This window comes from Eumetopias jubatus, unplaced genomic scaffold, assembly GCF_037043125.1.
Source record: "Eumetopias jubatus isolate StellerSeaLion01/CBP00866 unplaced genomic scaffold, mEumJub1_p1.0 scaffold_10, whole genome shotgun sequence".
Lineage (NCBI taxonomy): Eukaryota > Metazoa > Chordata > Mammalia > Carnivora > Otariidae > Eumetopias > Eumetopias jubatus.
Genome location: NW_028274816.1, coordinates 122979117 through 122999752, shown reverse-complemented (window position 1 = coordinate 122999752; position 20636 = coordinate 122979117). Strand labels below are relative to the sequence as shown.

Below are 20636 nucleotides of genomic sequence, written 5' to 3'. Positions count from 1 at the left end.
AGCATTTCAAGCCAGTGTTTTAGTAGATTGATAACATAAATTTCTTTTCATCACCTAAGCTTTTGAATTCGTAATCTTTCTTTTCTAAGCATCTTTTGTATAAAGAAGTGTAGATCTGTTTTGTTTTGTTTTGTTTTGTTTGAGATTCCCGTTTTCTTAGTGTACCAGGTCCAAAACTCTATACTAGTCCTAGGGGATATCATGGTAAGCAAAACAGGTGAAGACCTTGCCTTTATGGAGGAAAAAGATAATTGTATAATATGTACGGTTGTAAAATAATTGCTAGGAAAGAAAAATATAGGGAAACTGAATGTTTGAAGCAGGTGTTCCAGCTCTTGTTTGAGATGTTGGATTTGGGAATAGTGATTGGTGGTCAGGGAGGGCTTCCTTAAAAAAATGAGCTGAGATATGAAAGATGGATATAGGAGTAAAATGGGGACTGAGAGGGTGAACAGATAGGTGATTCTAAATAAAGGGAATATTATAGATATGTCATTTGAGGCCAGAGTAGTTGACTAGAAAGAGTAAGGAGAGTATCTAAGGCTAGAGCAGATGACCATGGCCAGATAATGCAGAGCCTTGGAGGCTGTTGAAGGATGTTGGTCTGTATTCCAAGAAAGCTATAAAATACTTTAAGTAGATATATTGAATTAATGGCATTTCTTCTCTTTTGTAGATTTAGCTGCATTTTTAAAACTTAAGTCTGCTTCTTAGCTCAGTTGTATGTCTTTTCCACCATTAAGATCTGATTGTTCCCCCCCTTTTTTTTTTAAGATTTTATTTATTTATTTGACAGAGACACAGCGAGAGAGGGAACACAAGCAGGGGGAGTGGGAGAGGGAGAAGCAGGCTTCCCGCTGAGCAGGGACGTGGGGCTTGATCCCAGGATAGTGGGATCATGACCTGAGCTGAAGGCAGAGGCTTAACGACTGAGCCACCCAGGCGCCCCTTGGCTACAAGTTTTGAAGTTATTTTTAAATCAGCATCTTTTCATGTTTGAATTTTAGTTGTTCCTCTTTCAGGACCTGGGCCATAGATTCTTTTTACATACTTCCCTGAAAGTGCCTTATCAGTTGCTCAGTGCATATCTGATTCTTAAAATCTAAGTGTTTAAGAACAAATTTTTTTTTAAATTTTTTATTGTTATGTTAATCACCATATATTACATCATTAGTTTTTGGTGCAGTGTTCCATGATTCATTAAGAACAAATTTTTAAGATGTTTCTCCTTGTATAATCTTTGAGTTAACAATAATTCCTTTATGTTTTGTCTATTGTACTTCTAGAAGGGGATTTATTTATTTGTAAAGGACTCCTTCCCCTCATTCAACTTTATCTTCTCATTACAAAGTGTTCCCATTCTTGTGTCTGAACCTCAGAAGAAACCGTGGATTCCCAGAATAATGGGCTTGATGTAGTCACCAGTTTCTCAGTTTTATACATCATAGCATTAAATGTATAAGTAAAGTTGGTTAACTAACTTTTAACAGTGTAGATGCCAAGTAGCTTATCGTCCTGTTATGAGGTAATAACTCTAGAAATGAAACCTTACATCTGCCACTATTAGATTAATGTGTACAAATTAGAGGCACTAATTTTGGTCTCTTTCCAGCATAAAATCTTGGTCCTTCAGTGAGATCTGGCTATTCTTAAAATTGGGAGTTTTCTACATGAATGTCATCTCAGAATGTTAGTCTCACGAATTTAAATTTACTTAACTTCATTCTGCAGACAGCTTTAGAAATGTTAGATGTTTATGCTTGAAATCTTACCTCAGAATTTGAGATTCCTCACCTGGTTTCCTGTGGTCCCTTTGCTCGCTTCCTCAGAAGGTATGGATAGGGAACGTACCACAAAGATGAACCAAATCCTTATCCTGGTATCTAATCCTGATTAAGTTAGATCACATGCAGCCTAAAACCAAATAGGCCTGACCAATCCTACGTGTTTCTTTGCCTTCCATTCTGATTTAGTTTAACAATTAAGATGTGGATATAGCCACAAGAGAGGGAAGAGGTACGGTAAATTAGGAAGGGAAAGAAAATTGCCCTTTTTTCTTGAATGAAGCCATCTGTGGAAGAGAGAAACCAGGCCTCATTGTTATATTTTATTCTAGGTGTATATTAGAGTGTTTACTTTTAGGAGGGGGAGTTAGAGGGGAAATTGTACGTAGCAAATCACATTCACAAAGTTATTTTTTAAGTTGGTTAATTGAAATTTGGGGTTCCTTTTCCTAAAGAAACAATGTTAGAATGATAGCTGAATGTGCTTCCTATCTTATTTAACTTAAAACATACCATTTAAAACTGTACCTTAAACCACCTGTGGTGAAAGACCTACTTGTGTTTAATTTTCAGTCTTGCATAGATCGATGTTTTGTAAATATACTTACAAGCTTGAAGGATGTTATGGCAATGTTAAATTTCTCTAGAAGTGTTCAAGTCTTACTCTCAGTTTCTTACCTTGTGGAATGGTAACAGGTTTCCCTAGTGACCTCAGTTTGCAGACCATATGTTGAGTAGCACTAGTTTAAAATATTTTCTGGGGTAGATCAATGCAAGATGTTTCTGGTATTTCAGAGTTGGAACTTTGAACCACATTTTCTATAAAAACAATGTAAATAATACTATAAGCACTACAATGTAATGGGTCATGATCCCTGACCTTAAAAATCTCTTACTCTAGAGGTGCCTGGCTGGCTCAGTCGGTAGAGCATGTGACTCTTGATCTCTGGGTCGTGAGTTTGAGCCCCATGTTGGACATAGAGTTTAATTTAAAAACAAAAAAATCTTACTCTACGAGGACATTGCTATTCTTCTGAAAAGTATGTTGAGTGCCTTTCTGTAAGACACTGCTAGGTGCGAGGGACACTGATGTAATAAAAAGATTGTCTCAAAAGGTAGTATGTGTGTGAAAAAAGTGACAAAAAAGTGGTAAATACAGGTACTTGAGATGAAGCTGTGATCGTTAAGCTCTGGGATGGTTGGGAATGGGGCCATAGTAGAAGAGGGAGTGAGTACTTTGATGGATACTTTATGTAAGCCTCACAATCTTAGGTCATTCCCTCGTTTTATAGGTATCAGGTCCAGCTAATAACTGTAGCTAGAATTTAAACTTGATTTTTCTGTTTGTTTTACCATTCTGACCTGTTTATTTCTACATAGGCCTTTAGTGGAGATAAAAAGAAAAGGGTGCCATATTGCAGACAGCAGTTAGACAAAAGATTTGGCATTTGGGGATTCATTGGAAAATTTGGAGAGAGGAATGATACATTCAGAATGGGGTTTTAAGAAAAATAACCTGGCCTTGGTGTGTAGGTTTAACTCAAGCAATTAAGAATAGGATAGATTTGGCTGTGGCTAGTGGATTGTCTTCTAACATGTGGAAATTATAGAACATCCCCCTTTGTCTTCAGTTATGTTTCGGAGTTTTACTAATTCTGCTTTGTAAGGTGACATTTATGGAACTATTTTTATAGGAGAACGCTAGTTACCTTTTAGTAAAATGGCATGTAGATTTTGTAGATGGCAGATAATACTTTTTAAAATCGGCTTTGGGTATAACTAGCATTCAGTAAAATACACCCACCTTAAGTATATAGTTAGTTTTGACAAATGTATACAAGTTAAGAATAGTTATTTTGACAAATGTGTACAAGTTAAGAATACATAACCACAATCAAGATACAGAATGTTTCCATCATCTTGAAAAATTCCTTTGGGCCTCTACCGTATGTCCCCTTAATGTACTTTTTTTGAGGTGTGGATTACATGCAGTTAGATTCAGTCTCTTTGGTGTATCGTTCTAAATTTGGACAACTGTACATAGGTAACAACCACCACTATCAAGATAAAGAGTCCTAAAAATTTCTTCATGCCCCTTTTATGGTCAGCCCTCCTCTTCCCACTCCTTATGTGTTTTAAAAATATTATCTGATTCATGTCAGAAAGTAATACACATGAATTACCTGTTTTCAAGAATCCCATTGTGTATCATTTTTATTTTGTTGATACTGAAGTTATAGGTGTTATTCTTCATTTTCTCTCATATTTATGCTTTCAAAACTCTGCTTGGACCCTTCCATTTCTACTCTTCCATAGTCATTTTGTCCTCTACTGATATCCTAGCATACTTTTCTTAGTAGTGTTTTGGAAATGCCCTTTGAGACCCCCCCACCCTGTAGTTTATTAGCATACAGTTTCATGGCTTACCTCGGTAAGAAGATAGAGGCATTCTCACATCTTCTGAAGGATCACTGTCCTCTTACTTCTCTAAGAACGAGAGGAATCCTGGGCAGAGTTACAAAGCTAACTTCTTTATAATATGTTCTTATTTTCAGTCATTACTTGTTCCTTAAAACTCTCTTGCCTCAATGTCTTTATATAACTCTTTCCTTCTGATTATAAGAATGACTAGGTTGTCACCTTATTGCCTTTTACAGTAGTACATTTTTTGAGTAAGGAATCAGTATCGCTTCCATTCCCCCAACATCTGTTCTGTCTAGTCCTTTATAATCTGGTGTCTGTCTGTATCACATGACAAAAACTGTGTTCTAGAAAGTTATGAATGGCTTCTAATTAACTGATTGCTCTCTTTTGCAGTTTAAAGGTACTACAAAAGCCTATGAATGTTTCTGTTTATTCTCTCATCTTAATAGTTTTTCTGTTGTTACTGGATAATTTTCAAAAGGATCCGTTTAATTTATGTTTCCTTTTCCATTGCTTCTAAAACTAAATGAAAATGACATGTTGAGACAATAAATTACAAATCTATAGCAGATCTGTAATTGTGTATTTCACCCCTAATGGAAGAAGAAAGTGATGGTTCTGTATCATTTGTTAGGAGATTGAATTTCCATAGCTTTAAAATATTAAAATTTATTTTATTTAAAATAAAATATACACTTTCGCATGAACTCCGCTATCCTTATCAAAATTTTCTTTTGAGGGGTGGGAGGGGAAATGTGTCCACATTTTATAGGTAGAGTACTAAAACACAGTAAATAATCTTGCCCCTCATTTGGTAATCTTGTTTTTTTCTGACTTACTCCTTTGGTGTGTTTGTGGGTTGTTTTGTTTTTATGTATATAGAAAGTGTATACATGTAGAGTCATGGGCTTGCACAAAGTTAATAAGAAAATCACACATTTATAAATTAGCTGAAGTAACTTTGATTTCAGTGTTATTTTTTTAAAGTTTAGGGCTATTATTATAGAGCATTAAAGTGATAAATTTTGTTTTGTTTTGTTTTTTTGTTTTTTTGTTTTAGCTTGTCAGCCCATCTGCAGCTTACATTTACTGGTTTCTTCCACAAAAATGGTATGTACTTAAAGTAAATATATTGGCATTCTAACAACAGAATGCCTTTGTGAATGTAAAAAAAGAAATTATTTTGTGTATGTGTGTAAATTTATAAAATTACACTTGGTGGAAAAAAATGTCGATTCTGATAGTTCAGTTTCTCTTTAGTTGACTTCTCCAACAATTTCATTACTACTTTGTGTGGTTGATGATGGGATGTGGAAGATGTAATTTGTACCTGTTTAAACTTTAAAAGTAGAGGTTCTTAAATTTTGTGTGTATAGAAATATTTTGGCAGTTTGTTTAAAATATGTATACCTGGACAAAGACTCGGATCTAGTAAGGTTTTGATACAGCTTAGGAGTCTGCGTTTTAATAAAGCACCAAGATAATTCAGAAGTAGGTTGTTTGAGGAACAAATTTTAAGAAACTGGCTTAAAAGCTTTTGTAGGTGGACCATATATATAAAATCTTGTTCATAGCCTGGTTTCCTTATTGCTTTCCTGCTAGCCATTTAAGTTTTAAGATTTTGAAATTGTTAAAATTATTCCGTGTTGTGTGTGATCATTCTTGAAGGTAAATGTTTGCTGTATGAAATTCTAACTCTTATCGCTAATAAACCATACTTTTTAGGACACTAACTGTTGATACAAAAAAAAAAAAAGCTATATAACATTATCTTACCCTACTTAGAGCCATCATCTTTCCAGAGGTTATAACTAGAAAATAATGGGAAAATCTTTTCAGTACAGTTAAATTTCTTATATTTTGCTATTTTTTATTTCCAATATTTTTTGGACTTCAAATGGTCTTAGAACCTGAAATAGGTGAAGAGTCCCCTGAGTGGAATCCTTTTTGCATGAGCATTTTTAGTTGATGGTATTGCATCGTATTTTTTTTAATACAGTAATAAAAAAATAGGAACAACCACTGCTACCAATGGGATATATCAATATGTTAGATATTTTACAAAGAAAAATATATAGTCTTAATTGTTACTTCATTAAAAGAGGTAAAAGTATGCCGGGTAAAGTTTCAGTTGGTTTCAAAATGGATAAAATGCTGCCTAATCCATCTTTATTATCGTGTAATGGAATGAAATCTTAAGAAACATGTTAAGGTGATCATCCTTGGTATTGTTTAGTAAGAAAGTTTAATAAATAATATGGTTATATTAGAACAGTTTGATAACTAGTCAGGTTTTTTATGTAAGAATTTGAAATCTGGTCATACCTCTATTAGCTGATGTAACTTTACTTCCGGTTTTGCCTAGATCTGATCCATTTTTATATGGAAGTAAACTGAATAACATTTTTATGTTTTTTCCTAAATTACTTATAATCATCTTAATAGATAGAGTCCTTATTTCTAATCATTCTTTATACTTGGTTTTCTGTCGTACTTTTAAAGTACATGGACTCTAATACTTTAAAGCTTATGGTTTGAATTTTATAGGTTCCTTAGCCCTTTGTTCCCAGGGACGTACATAAAACATACTTAAGTTATTCATAACTGAAATTGATGATGGATGTTAATTGAATATTTACTAATTAATATTGTTACTTGATTAATATTTAAGTTGAATTAATTTTACTTGAATTAGTTGAAATTAATTGGAGAGTAGTCTTTGATTAAACTTTTTTCCTGTCTACATGACAAAATACATAGAGTTCAAAATTGCTCAAATTCACTTGAAGTTTTTATTTTTTCTGATGTTAGAGGTAAATGTAGAAAGTAAACTGTTGATACTTCTGTTTCCAGAAAATAATTTCCCATTATAACTTTGAAAATTAGTGGAAGTTGGGAAGAAGCAGCTATATTGCCTCTCTTGTCTAATCAAGGTATATTTGTAGTTTTTTTTTAAGAAATAATATTTTTAAGAAATCAAGATAGAAAACCAACATCAAGATCCCTAAAATCTGATTATTTTTCCTTTTGTTTTTAAATGAAGACTTTTGTTTATATATCACTTTTTGAAACTGCTTAGAATGAATACACAAAGATTATTAGGGTACTATTTTTATGGTGAGTATGGTTTGGAGAGCATTTTTGTTATTGTATTTTAAACACTGAATTTTTTTTTTCCCTGTATTAAAGTTTTTTTTATCCTGAATACAACTTTCAAAGAGACTGATTGTATTTTATGCACACACCCTATATAAGAAGAATGTTTTTAAGTAGAAAAAAAGTGTACAAAATCTCAGAAGGAAAATTATTTTTGTTTATGTTTATAGATTCAGTTGTTATAGTACTGTATATTTTGAAACCTAGTGATGATTGATTAAATAGTTTGACCTATTAATAATGCCTCTGGGATTAAAGACAAATAAGTTATAGAGAAGTACTTTAGAACCTTAATTTGCAAAAGCCTTTGTCAGTTAATTGTTAGAATATAGACTATTATTTAAAATTAAAATCCCTAAACTTTGTAAACCGAGAGAGATTCCCCTAGGTAGTAAATGATATCCTAAATTTAGCTATCCTGTTCAAGTTTTAGAGAAGTTCTAGGGAAAAGGTAAAAAACTAGCTATCTTTCTTGTGAAATGATAACATAGTTGTTTATATAACTTTTACATATGAAATCCATTATTTTAATTCCTTTGATCACAAGTCCTGGTCAAATAAAGAACTTTCTGGTTTGATATCGCTGTGCATTCAAAATAAAACATATATAATAGTAACTAGTTCAATTTAAGTGTATCTTTAAGTAATTTTTCTAATAATAGATTTTGGGAGAAGGAAAAAAATTTGAAATGTTTATTTGGTGTGTGGTTGTCTCTCTTGACTGTTTCATTTGTGTTTTCTGCCAAGAAGCTTTAACTGTCTTTGTCAAAAATATTTTTGACTAGTAGTTTATTATATTCTCTTATTATCATAAATGTTAAATCTTTATAGCCATATAATCAGTAAATGTTTTTAGTATTAATTAAAATAATTAAACATTTTATTTGAATCAAAAGGAAATCACAGTATTGTAGGAAGCTAATTATAATTGTATTGTGAAAGGTTTATTTAAATGACTTTATATATAAAGGCTTTTAAAGAGTTTGCTGCAAATTGGAACTGGTTTTGGGGGAAAAAATGAGTAAACTTCTGAGAAGTCTTTTGTTTTTGGAAATTCCCAGACTTCTTAGGAAAATAAGTACAATATTTATATTTTTAAACAAAAACATTTTTAAAGTTTTGATTTTCTATTTAGATAAGCCATCACAAAACTCAGAAAATGAACAAAATTCTGTTACCTTGGAAGTCCTGCTTGTGAAGGTTTGCCACAAAAAAAGAAAGGTAACATAAAACACAATATTGGTAGATTATGAGGAATAATTTTTATTTGAGTATGTTCATGCATGTGTATTGTGCTTTTAAACCTTGAAAGCTTTTTCTTTCCTTTTTTTTTTTTTTGTGAGAGAGAGAGAGCGAGCATGTGGTGGGGAGGGGCAGAGGGAGAGGGTGCAAGAGAGTCCCAAGCCGACTCTCTGACAAGCACAGAGCACGGAGCCGAAGGAGGGGCTCGATCCCACCGCCCCAAGATCACAATCCGAGCCGAAACCAAGAGTCGGACGCCCAACCGACTGTGCCACTGAGGTACCCCAAACCTAGAAAGCTTTTAAATATGTTGATGGCTGAATTAAAAAACTGATAACCTTTTTTGCCAACTGTCCAGATCTTCATGTTTTTTCTGGCCTGGTTGAGGTATCTGCATAAAATTTTCTGCTATACGAGTTTTACATTGAGGGAAGAAGCTATCTTTTAGCATCTTAGGACATAAATTCAGATGCTTCCCTACCACTTCGATCCTTCAGCTTTTTAGCAATTTGTACCAATTGAAATTTAAATAAGGGCTGCAAGAGTTCTTCCCAAAAGGATTACCTTTTGTAACACTACTCTCCGGCAAAGAAATTCTGTTGCCAGTGTTATTAGCCATTGACCTATTAATACATTGCCTCAAGTTTTTATTTATAAGGTGAAATCCTTTCACCACAGAAACATGTTATGATAGTTAAATTTTCTCAGCAACCCACTACAGCCAACAGATATACTTCTGGTAGCCTCAAGACCTTGGGTATTTTAAGATTAGGAATGACCTATATAGAGGTTCCTATTGTTGATGTTCTTCCAAAATCATAGTATGGTGACACAGGGCTTGAGCACTACTAAAGCACTCGTATGGAGTGGACTAAGGTGATAGGAGACAGCAGTGTAAGTATATATTCAAAACTTTAAGAAATATCAGTCCCCACTCCCATGCAATCTCCATATGCATGATAAGCAATGATGTGAACATTCTTGAAAATTCAGGCAAGAAAAATGTGAATATAATTATAGTGTCCTTCTTGTGTTCCAAAAAAAGAGTAGGTTTAAACATTTGCTTAGAAGGATATACATAGGGCGCTTGGGTGGCTCAGTCATTAAGCATCTGCCTTCGGCTCAGGTCATGATCCCAGGGTCCTGCTCCCCGCTCGGCAGGAAGCTTGCTTCTCGCTCTCCCACTCCCCCTGCTTGTGTTCCCTCTCTTACTGTGTCTCTCTCTGTCAAATAACTAAAATCTTAAAAAAAAAATATATATATATATACATAACCAACTGCTAATACTAGTCATCTCTGGAGTTCTAGGACCTGGGGGAGGTGGGGGAAACATGTTTCTCATTTTATACTCTTGTAGAGTAGAATTTTTTTTTTAATATATTAAGAATATATATATATATATTTTTAAGATTGTATTTATTTATTCGACAGAGAGAGACACAGAGGGAACACAAGCAGGGGAGTGGGAGAGGGAGAAGCAGGCTTTCTGCCGAGCAGGGAGCCCGATGCGGGGCTCGATCCCAGGACCCTGGGATCATGACCTGAGCCGAAGGCAGACACTTAACAACTGAGCCACCCAGGCGCCCCAAGAATGTATTCTGTTTTCAAAAAGAAGTTACTATCTAGTTATAAAGGTCTTCCACATCTTCCAATTTTTCAACTAAGCATAATTCCAGTTATATAATTACAAATATTATTCATAAGATGAACAATATTGCTCCTAGTAAGCAACATTTAAATACATGGATTTACTGTTTCATAACATTTACAGTGGTGTATTTATGATTATCTTTTTTCATTTCTAATGGTCCTATCAATTATTTTGTTAAAATAGAAAATTTAAGGGGCGCCTGAGTGGCTCAGTCCGTTAAGCGTCTGCCTTCGGCTCAGGTCATGATCTCAGGGTCCTGGGATCGAGCCCCGCATCAGGCTCCCTGCTCAGCAGGAAGTCTGCTTCTCCCTCTCCCACTCCCCTTGCTTGTGTTCCCTCTCTTACTATCTCTCTCTCTCTGTCAAACAAATAAAATCTTTAAAAAAATAAAATAAAATAGAAAATTTAAGGGAAAAGATTACTAATTTATATGAGCTTAACATTTTAAGCATGGTTTTAATTCCATATTTCTAATTTAAAACTATTTCAGATGACCATTAGCTAAATATTGGATATACTATATCATTATTTTCATTGTATTGAAGAAATCCTCAATAGTTAATATTTGGGATATAGCTGTTCCAAATTTTCTTTTTGCTTCATCACAATTTTCAGAAGTATGGTTAGAATTTTAGCATGCCATTTGGTAATGACGTTTCCTATATCTGTGATTATAAGTTTTATTATAATTCTTACAATAATTGCGTATGCATAAATAAGTATAATTTCATAATCTTTGCCTTTGCAGGATGTAAGTTGTCCAATAAGGCAAGTTCCTACAGGTAAAAAGCAGGTGCCTTTGAATCCTGATCTCAATCAAACAAAACCTGGAAATTTCCCGTCCCTTGCAGTTTCCAGTAATGAATTTGAACCTAGTAACAGCCATATGGTGAAGTCTTACTCATTGCTATTTAGAGTGACTCGTCCGGGAAGAAGAGAATTTAATGGAATGATTAATGGAGAAACCAATGAAAATATTGGTAATTTTTATTTTAGTAGTTTTATTTTAAACTTTGCTTTTCTAAGGAAGAAAATGGTGCAGAACTAGAAGTAAATTGCATGCATTCTAAAGGCATGAAATGACCTTTATTTGCAGATATTTTACAGTCTGATGAGATAATTAATTTTATGGTAGATTACCCTGGATCTTAAACGGTTGGCTGTTGTGCTGTACTAGGTATTTAATCTGTAAAGTTTTCATTTTTACATGATGAAACATATTTCATGTAGTAAAAAAAGTACATTGAACACTGGATGGAGAAGACTGGTATTTCAAATTAGTCTCTCGGCAAACGAAATAGTGAATTCATCCCTCCCCCCACACACGCACATTTTATTGTGAAAAATTTCATATGTATATGACTGTCCAAAGAGTTTTATATAGTGAACATTGTCTACCCATCCCTTAGATTCTGTAATTAAGATTTTATTATATTTGCTTATCACATATCTATCCTTCTGTCTTCCCAGCAGTTCTGAATCCACATTTGAGGTAATCATTCAACCAACATATAAGTGCTGGAAATACCAAGATCATTAAAACATTCAGTCCTATCCTCCAGAAGCTCATAAAAGCTGACCTAGAGTGCAGAGATAGATAGAAATAATTGTAGCAAAATGATGAATGGTATAATAGAGGTATATGTGAAGTTCAGTGGAGAGGCACCGTTGGGGAAATAATCTTTGAGTCTTGAAGTAGCCTTTGAAGTTGAAAAGTAACCATAGTGAGGATTTTTTTCTCCTTGCCTAGTAAGGACATACACATACGGTAAAACATAAAATTGAAAAGTGTAAGTCTGGACATTATATCACAAATTAATTGTAATTTGTACCTAATTTGGGATAAGGGACCATATCATAAAAAAAGACCTTTGTGTTTGAATATTTGACTCACAAGAAATGTTTGTGAAATTCAGATGTCAATGAAGAACTTCCAGCTAGAAGAAAACGAAATCGTGAAGATGGGGAAAAGACATTTGTTGCACAAATGACCGTATTTGATAAAAACAGGTAATGTTGATGGACAAGTGAGGTTCCCTTAATGTTCTAGAAATGTTTTTATTCTGAAGAATAATATAGTGATATTTCTTTGCCTTTGTTTCTCTTTATTCTTATAAACGATAAAACAAGTTTATAAATACTGAATTTTTCTCTTTGTCACATAGAAAGCAATAAACAGATGAGTTGCTATTTGAATGGTTCAGTTAAGATTGTTTATTAGGCATGTTCACTTCTGAGTGTCTACTCTGTCGGACACTGTTCTAGATAGTGAAAAGGCAACAAAATCCTTGCCTTTATGGGACTTAACTTCTAGTGGAAGAAACAGACACCACCACCCAAAAATTACAGTAATTCACTATTGGTGAGTGTTCTGAAGAAAAATAAAGAGAATAAATGGTTGTTTTATAGAGAAAGGTCTAGGAGAAGGTCATACTTGAAAGAGACCTGAATGAAATGGGCCATGTGCAAATCTTGAGGTTATGTGTTATCAAATTAAGGAAGAAATCTGTGTGTTGTCATCATGTGGCTCTGTGCATTTGGCACAGGGTAGCAAAGAACACCTGGATTTGTCACCATCTCCAGTTTTTTCACTGGGGAGTGAAGCATCTTAGTGCCACTAAAAGAATATCTAGGAGGCAAAGGCAGCATTCTTTTTTGACAGGATTGGGGAATGGAACCTGTAATGTGCCATGAGTTCTTGTTTTTGTCTGCTTGCTGGTAGTTAACACAGTTCACAGTTAGGTAGGCATAGGGGAGAGAGGCAAGTAAAGCAATTAGTACATTCTTCCTACTCTTTAAAAAGTACTGTCACTTATTAGCCACCAGGTGAGGAAAGTTACAAGTCTTTTTAATAGGAAAGCAAAGATGGTTAGGAATAATGCCATAAATGCTGGCTACTGTATTGCTATATTGTCTTAGAATAAATCACTTAATATTACTATTGGAATATATCACTTTATATTAAACCATTACAGTGTCTTCTTACAGTCAGAAATTTGTAGGTTAGAGATTTAAATGGGAAACAATAGAAACATGTTTTAGGAGATCGTAGTTAACGTTTGTGGGAGAAGCAACTGGGATGTGACACAGTGGGCTTCATTGATGTTAGTCAGTATTCTGTTTTAGGCAGCATGGGGGTGGGTATTGTGTGCCTTTTAAAATTCTTTCTGCCTTACACATGTATTAACACATTCCTTGTATGTATGAAATGCTGCTTTCTATTTAATGACTAAAAGTACCAAGTAGAAACCATGGGAGAATTTTCCCCCGATAATTTTGAAAATTCCTAAACTATAAAAAAGTCAAGCAATATAGATAGATCATTAATACCCACATACCCTTCACCTAGATTCATCAGGCATTAACATTTTACCACATTTGCTATATTTGTGAGTGTGTATTTAATCTTGTGCTTAACCATTTTAAAGTTAGAATGTGACATACTACTTCATTCCTCACTCCTAAACATTTCAGTATGTATCTCCTAAAAACAAGGACAGTTTCCTTCATAACCACTGGTGTAACCAATACACCTGTCATACTCAGGAACTTTTAACATAACACAACAAATACTATCCCCAGTTGACCACAATAATGCCCCTCGTAGCTGTCCTACCTCCACCCCACCCCGAGGATTTGATCTGTAGCAAGTTGCCATATCTATTCAGTCTCCTTCCATTTGGGATGGTTCTCCAACCCTTTGTTTTCTCTTTTCTTTCTGCCTTTTGTGACACTTTTTATTGTTGTTAATTATAATTCGTATATTGCCTTTTTTTTACATTGAAGTATAGTTGATACATGATATTCCTTTCAGGTGTACAGCATAGTGATTCCAACAATTGCATACATTTTGTGGTGCTCACCACGTAAGTGTGGTCACCATAGAAAGTTATTACAGTATGATTGACTGTATTCCGTATCTCATACTTCTCATCCCTGTGATTTATTTATTTTATAACCACCCAAAAATTACAGTAATTCACTATTGGTGAGTGTTCTGAAGAAAAATAAGGAGTTTTTACCTCCTATTCCCCTTCACCTATTTTGCTTATCCCCCACACTCTTCCCCTCTGGCAACCACTAGTTTGTTTTCTGTATTTATGAGTCTGTCTTTCTCTTTTCGTTATTTGTGACACTTTTTTAAAGTACAGGCCTGGGGGGGTGGGAGGATGGGTGCCTGGTGATGGGTATTAAAGAGGGCACGTATTGCATGGAGCCCTGGGTGTTATACGCAGACAATCATGGAACACTACATCAAAAACTAATGATGTAATGTATGGTGATTAACATAATAAAATTTTTAAAAATTTAAAAAAAGTACAGGCCTGTAGTTCTGCAAAATGTCTCTTCAGTTTATGATTAGATTCAGGTTAAACATTTTGGGCAGGATACACTGAACAGTAATGTGTTCTTTGTGTACATCATAGATGCAGGTAAAATTAGGTTTGATCATTTGGTTATGGTGATGGTCCCAGTATTTCTCCATTTTTAATGGTTCTTTTCCCTTTAATTAATACGTAATTTCTATGGTAATCTCAGTTTCAACTGGGTAAATGTTCATTTTCTGCCCAATAACCTTCCACCCAAAAGTTTAGCATCCATCAGTGATTCTTGCTTGAAAAAATTATTCCTATGGCAGCTGCCAAAATGTTAACATTTTATCATTTCTTCCATGTTTATAGGCAATTTTTCCTATAAAATAGAAGATAATTCCTCTCAACATTTTTATCAATTTTTTAATCAGTATTTCCTCTTAATCAGTAACAAATTCCATTTTTATTCATTCTGCTTTAATCTACTCATGTTGTTATTCATTTTAATGCTCAGGTTGTCCCAAATTTAGTCAGGAGGAGCCCCTCTAAACAGGGTCCTATATGTCTTTTTTACTTAATTTTTTGTTTGTTTTTCCTTATTTTCTGAATAGTAAGATACCCCAGGCTTATATTCTCCCTCTCCTACTTCTGCTCTGGAATTGGCCATTTCTTCAAAGTCTTGATTCCCTTTTTTTTCTTTTAAAGATTTTATTTATTTGAGAGAGACCAAGCATGTGCTAGTGTGAACGAGGGGAGTGTCAGAGAGGGAGGGAGAGGATCTCAAGCAGGCTCTGCTTAGTGCAGAGCCCGACATGGGGGTTGGGCTTGATCTCATGACCCTGAGATATGACCTGAGCCAAAACCAAGCATTAATCAGATGCTTAACTGACTTGAGTTACCCAGGTGTCCCCCACCCCCTTGCCTTTTTTTTTTTTTTAAGTGGGCACCACACTGTGGAGCCCAAAAAAATATGTTTTATTTTTTAAAGTAATCTCTACACCCAGCATGGGGCTTGAACTCACAACCCCAGGATCAAGAGTTGCTTGTTCTTCTGACTGAGCCAGTCAGGCGCTCCTAGTCTTGATTCCTTTTAATGGGGGAAAAGTATTTGCAAGCCAAGATCTGAGGAGTTAGATGTGTAAAAAGTTCTTTTTATAATCTCAGAGAAGTTAAGGTCTTCTTAAAAAATGACCACAATTCAAAAACCATATAGAAAAAGTATGAAATATTGAGCAAAATTAAAAACTTATTCTGAAAACAAAGAAGTCCTCTTAAACTAAGTCAATAAAATGATAAGGGAGAATTAATTTCAACTCCTACTATATAGCTTGATGTCTCATTTCTTTAATAAGATCATACTCATTAAAATACCACAGCCCAGTAGAAGAATGAGCTAGAGATAAAAATGTTTACAAAAAAGGAAAATATATGTGGCTCTTAAACATTTAAAAGATAAGACATCTGAATATAAAAGTACACTGAGATGTCATTTTTTCACTTACCAGTTTGGCAGAGATCAAAAAACTGATAAAGCACTGTTGATGAGGCTGTGGGGAAAAAAGGGCCTCCTCATGCATTACAGGTAGGAGAGTAAATTGGATTGTAGCTGTCAAATGTACAACTATAAAATAGTATATTATATAGCCATGTAAATGCATGAGGGAAGCTTCATTTCAGGTTAGAAGTATATGAATGTATTATTACCTATACAAATACATAAAAATAGCTTTTTAAAATGTTAAGTTGAATAGCTTTACTGCTATACGGTTGTAGTAGAATAAATTCAAGGCGCACAGCATAAAGACAAAAATTCTTAAGTCTCAAAATCATTTGGTATTAAGATCAGACTTAGAGATAGACTACCCAGATTCAGTTGCTAGCGCTGGCTACTTTGTCACCTTAAGTCAAGCTACTTAATCTTTCTGCCTCAGTTTCTTCTTCTGAAGAGTGAAGTAATCTACTTCATAGAGTTGGGAAAATTAAATGAAACATGTAAAGTCTTCCAAATAATGCCTGGCACATAGTAAGCACTCAATAAATGTTAGCTGTCCTAACAGAACTATTCCAAGACTGATGAAGAGAAACCAGATTCTTGTGACATATAATTAGTCACTGAGCATGGTTGAAGAATGGTGTTTAGGGTAGTAGTGTTACCAGTGTTAAAAGGTATGAAAAAAATAACACAAACTGTATGTACACACACATATATGTACACATACATTAAAACTATACTGTGAGTATGGGCATAATTCTTTGATTCAACTGGTATTTCACTCATTTATTCATCCATGAAATGTTTATTGAGCACCTATATGTGCCAGGTGCCCCCAGGATCTTATAGTTACCAGAGTCATAATAAGTTTACTGGTCATGAATGAAAGTCAAGAATTCTAGTTCAAATTTTTTCAATAGTCAGAAATGACAGAGGCATAATTCTTATTGGTTACCTAAGGCAAGTATTGTAACACTGTTGTTATCCCATTTTCTTAAAGTATAAAGCCTACACTTGTGCTTTATACTTAATGTTTAAAATTTACCAAGTTTTGAGAATTTAGGCACATATTATATGTTAGTATAATAAGTTATGTCTCACTAGCTACAGTAATGAAATAATTCTTTAGTAGTAATAGTTATTAGTGCAAATCAAAATTGCTTTTGTCAGGAATGGAGAGTAGGTATATTTCAAAATTTCGTTGGGTATGTAAGCTAGTTTATAAATTTAATAAATGCTTTTTAGTATAAATCTGAAGATGTAGAATTTGTGTACTTACAATAACACACAGGTTACTTTAAAGTGTATGTGTTTGTCTAACAGGCGCTTACAGCTTTTAGATGGGGAATATGAAGTAGCCATGCAGGAAATGGAAGAATGTCCAATAAGCAAGAAAAGAGCAACATGGGAGACTATTCTTGATGGGAAGGTATGGACTACTTAGAAGGTGGAGCACATTATAGTTATGAACTCCCATTTTTGATTGATGTTTTCTTTCCCAGATGCAAATTCATGTTGGAAGTAGAATCCTTTGTGTTTATACTTTAAAATATACAAGTAAAGATTACCTAGTGAAAGTATTCAATGGAAAGCACTGTCCTTGGAGCCAGAGTACCAGGTTCAAATCTCCACACCTAGCTGTGTGGCATTCTGGCAAGTTATTTAAGCTTTTGTGTGTCAGTTTTCTCATCTAGAAAACGAGGCATAGAATTGATGGATTAAATGAAATAAGTATGCTTAGCATCGTACCTGGCATAAAATAAGTGCTCAATAAATGTTAACTACTATTATACCTGCAACCAGTACTACACTATGTGTTAGCTAACTTGAATTAAAAACAACAGCAACAACAAACTGTTGTAAATCCTGCTCATAGTAATAGCAGGCAACATAACGATGACCAGTAATACATTTATCAAGAAATCTGCAGAACTTAGATAAATCATACTTAAAGTAACTTTTCTGAGACTTAATAAATATATTTCTTGGGTAGGCAGACGCAACAGAATAATAATGTCACTTATTTCCAAATATGTTATCTTAGTGTGCCATCACAAACAAAATCCCAGGATTTTTTTAAGCCTTAAAATTAGTCTCAAGTTAACCTAGGACAATATGTAATAATAGGAAGGAATATTGTGGAAGTTTTCTAAGAACATTTACTTAACGGTTAGTAGAACATACTATAAAGGTAAAAAAACCCAAAAACCTTAAATTGTATGGTATAATAAACATGGGAATAGATGAGTGGATCACTGAAGCATTGTTTTAAAATAGTTCCATGTGCATTTGGACTTCAGTCCGTGATAAAATTGGTATTAGATCTGTGTGGGAAAGACCATTCATTCATTGTGACAGAACTGGTCTCTAGCCATCTGAAAATAAACTTAGACCTCATAAATTCCAGAAGATTCATAAATGAAATGTAAAAATTAACATTACATAACTTCAGAAAAAAATGTAGATGAATATTAATATAATCTTAATATGAAGAAAGCGCTTAGAAGTATGATGCAAAAGTTAGAAAGCATAAAATAATGAAAGTCATTTCTCCATCGTAAAAATCTAAAGTTAAAAACAAATGATAGGCCAGGGAAAAAGTAACATACAAAAAGCTGATATGAATGTGTAATTTTATAAATCAAAAAGAAAAATAAGCAATCTAATTAGAAAAATGGTTAATGGACATTCAGGCAATTCTTAAGGCAACAAGTATAGACGACTAGCTAGCGAGCTTTTAAAGAGATCCACCCTGGTTAGTTTTCAAAGATGTGTAGACAGAATCAGGTAATACTTCAGTAATTTGACAAAAAGATTGACAGTGTCTAGTTGGAGATGTGAGGACGTGTATTCTCACATAATGCTTCAATGTGAGATCAACTGGGGACAGCCTTACTGGAGGGCAGACTGGCAGTATGGATGACAGTTTAAATTGTGTTTATAGGCATTAACAATTAAGCCCAGTTCCTCAGTTTTGTCACAAGGTGTAGTAACTGGTTAACTGAAAAGATGTAGATTTTTACAGTGGAGAAATGATTCATTTTCATTAGTTATTTTATTTTGACATCCTGTCAAAAATTTTTAAAGTAGAAATTGGAAATACCTTAAATCTAAAAAGATAGTTTAAAAAAAAATACTTTGACAAGAAGATTTCCATGGTATTTAGTTTTTACTTAATAATATACATATTCCTACTTTTTCTAAAATTAATGGTGGTTACCTCTAGGTGATGGGATTTTAAATTTTTATTTTTTATGCTTATCTATAGTGTTTGAATTTCATGCAGTTCATTATGTTTTAAATTTCTTATTTAAAGTTTAAATTTTTATTCACAAGAAAATAAGAATTACATAATATGAGTTGTTGGTTTTCCCCAAGAAATTGAAGCAATATGATATGGGCATCCCTTTAAAGTCAGAGCATTTAGATTTGGTTCTTTTTAAAAGCTTTGTGGTATTCTTTTAAATAAATGTCTCATAATTTACTAAACCAATGCTATTTTAATGGATAATTCAATTATATTAATTACATTTTCACAAATGTGAATATACTAGTACGTGTATCTTTATGCATTGCAGATATTTTTATGAGATAAATACCTAGGTATGGAGAGACTTAGTTTTTCAAAATTGGTTTATGAAAGCACACTTTTACTTCATTCCTGTCCACTATTAAAAAATTAATAGTTTTAAGAGGATTATTTGTAATAAAGATGTAGGAGTATAGGCTTATATGGCAGTAAAAGAAACAGGTTTCTTTTTTTTTTTTTTTTGAGATTTTATTTATTTATTTGAGAGAGGGAACGGGCAGAGGGAGAGGGAGAAGCAGACTCCCCGCTGAACAGGGAGCCCGATTGTAGGGCTCCATTCCAGGACCCTGGGATCATGACCTGAGCCAAAGGCAGCTGCTTAACTGACTGAGCCACCCAGGTGTCCCAATAAACAGCTTTCTATTGGAAGAGCATGAAAGCAATCTTTCAGAAGATTATTTGGTCTTCTATATAAGAATTGAGAAGTAAAAATTAGGAGGAGGAGAGTAGCTGAGATACTGTAGTAATAAGGTAGTAAGGATCTATACTTGGTGATTATATAAAAGAAACACAAGAAAAATAGGAGTCAAATGTAATTCTGAAGTTTTTAGGTTAGGGTCTGTGGTAGAATGATAATGCTAGGAACAAAACTAACTATACCTGGGAAGGAAAGAAAATAGAATCATGTCTAAACATATTTTCAGTTCAGGGTGACATTGATGTCATCCAAATGGCAATGTCTAAGAGGCAGTTGAGATATACAGTTTTGGAGCTCCAGTATAAAGAATGGAGAATCAATTTGGGATCACCAGCCTTAAGTAAATCCTTAAGGATAGGTGAGAGATTAGGGCAAATGGCTAAATGTTAGCTAGGAATTAAGGAGACCAGGAGAAGAGTTGTCCTATAAGTGATTAGAGGTTGAGGAGGAAAGCCAAGAGAGTTCAGAGTCCCAAAACCCAAACAGGAGAAACAAGGGTAGCTGTTGTTGAAGCTGAAGAAGTCAGGGAAAATTATTAATCTCTGTAAGTGTTCAATTTACAAAAAG

At 34.0% G+C, this 20636-nt stretch overlaps 1 protein-coding gene across 2 annotated transcripts in view; it reads left to right on the top strand.

The window, feature by feature from the left end:
* Positions 1-20636, top strand: part of SUZ12 (SUZ12 polycomb repressive complex 2 subunit) — a 43145-nt gene that overhangs the window by 11471 nt on the left and 11038 nt on the right. For both annotated transcript variants that reach the window (XM_028109113.2, XM_028109112.2), the window contains 5 exons: positions 5269-5318; positions 8500-8585; positions 11006-11237; positions 12174-12267; positions 17386-17491. In XM_028109113.2, the coding sequence (XP_027964914.1) occupies positions 5269-5318; positions 8500-8585; positions 11006-11237; positions 12174-12267; positions 17386-17491 (568 nt within the window). The remainder of the gene's footprint in view (positions 1-5268; positions 5319-8499; positions 8586-11005; positions 11238-12173; positions 12268-17385; positions 17492-20636) is intronic.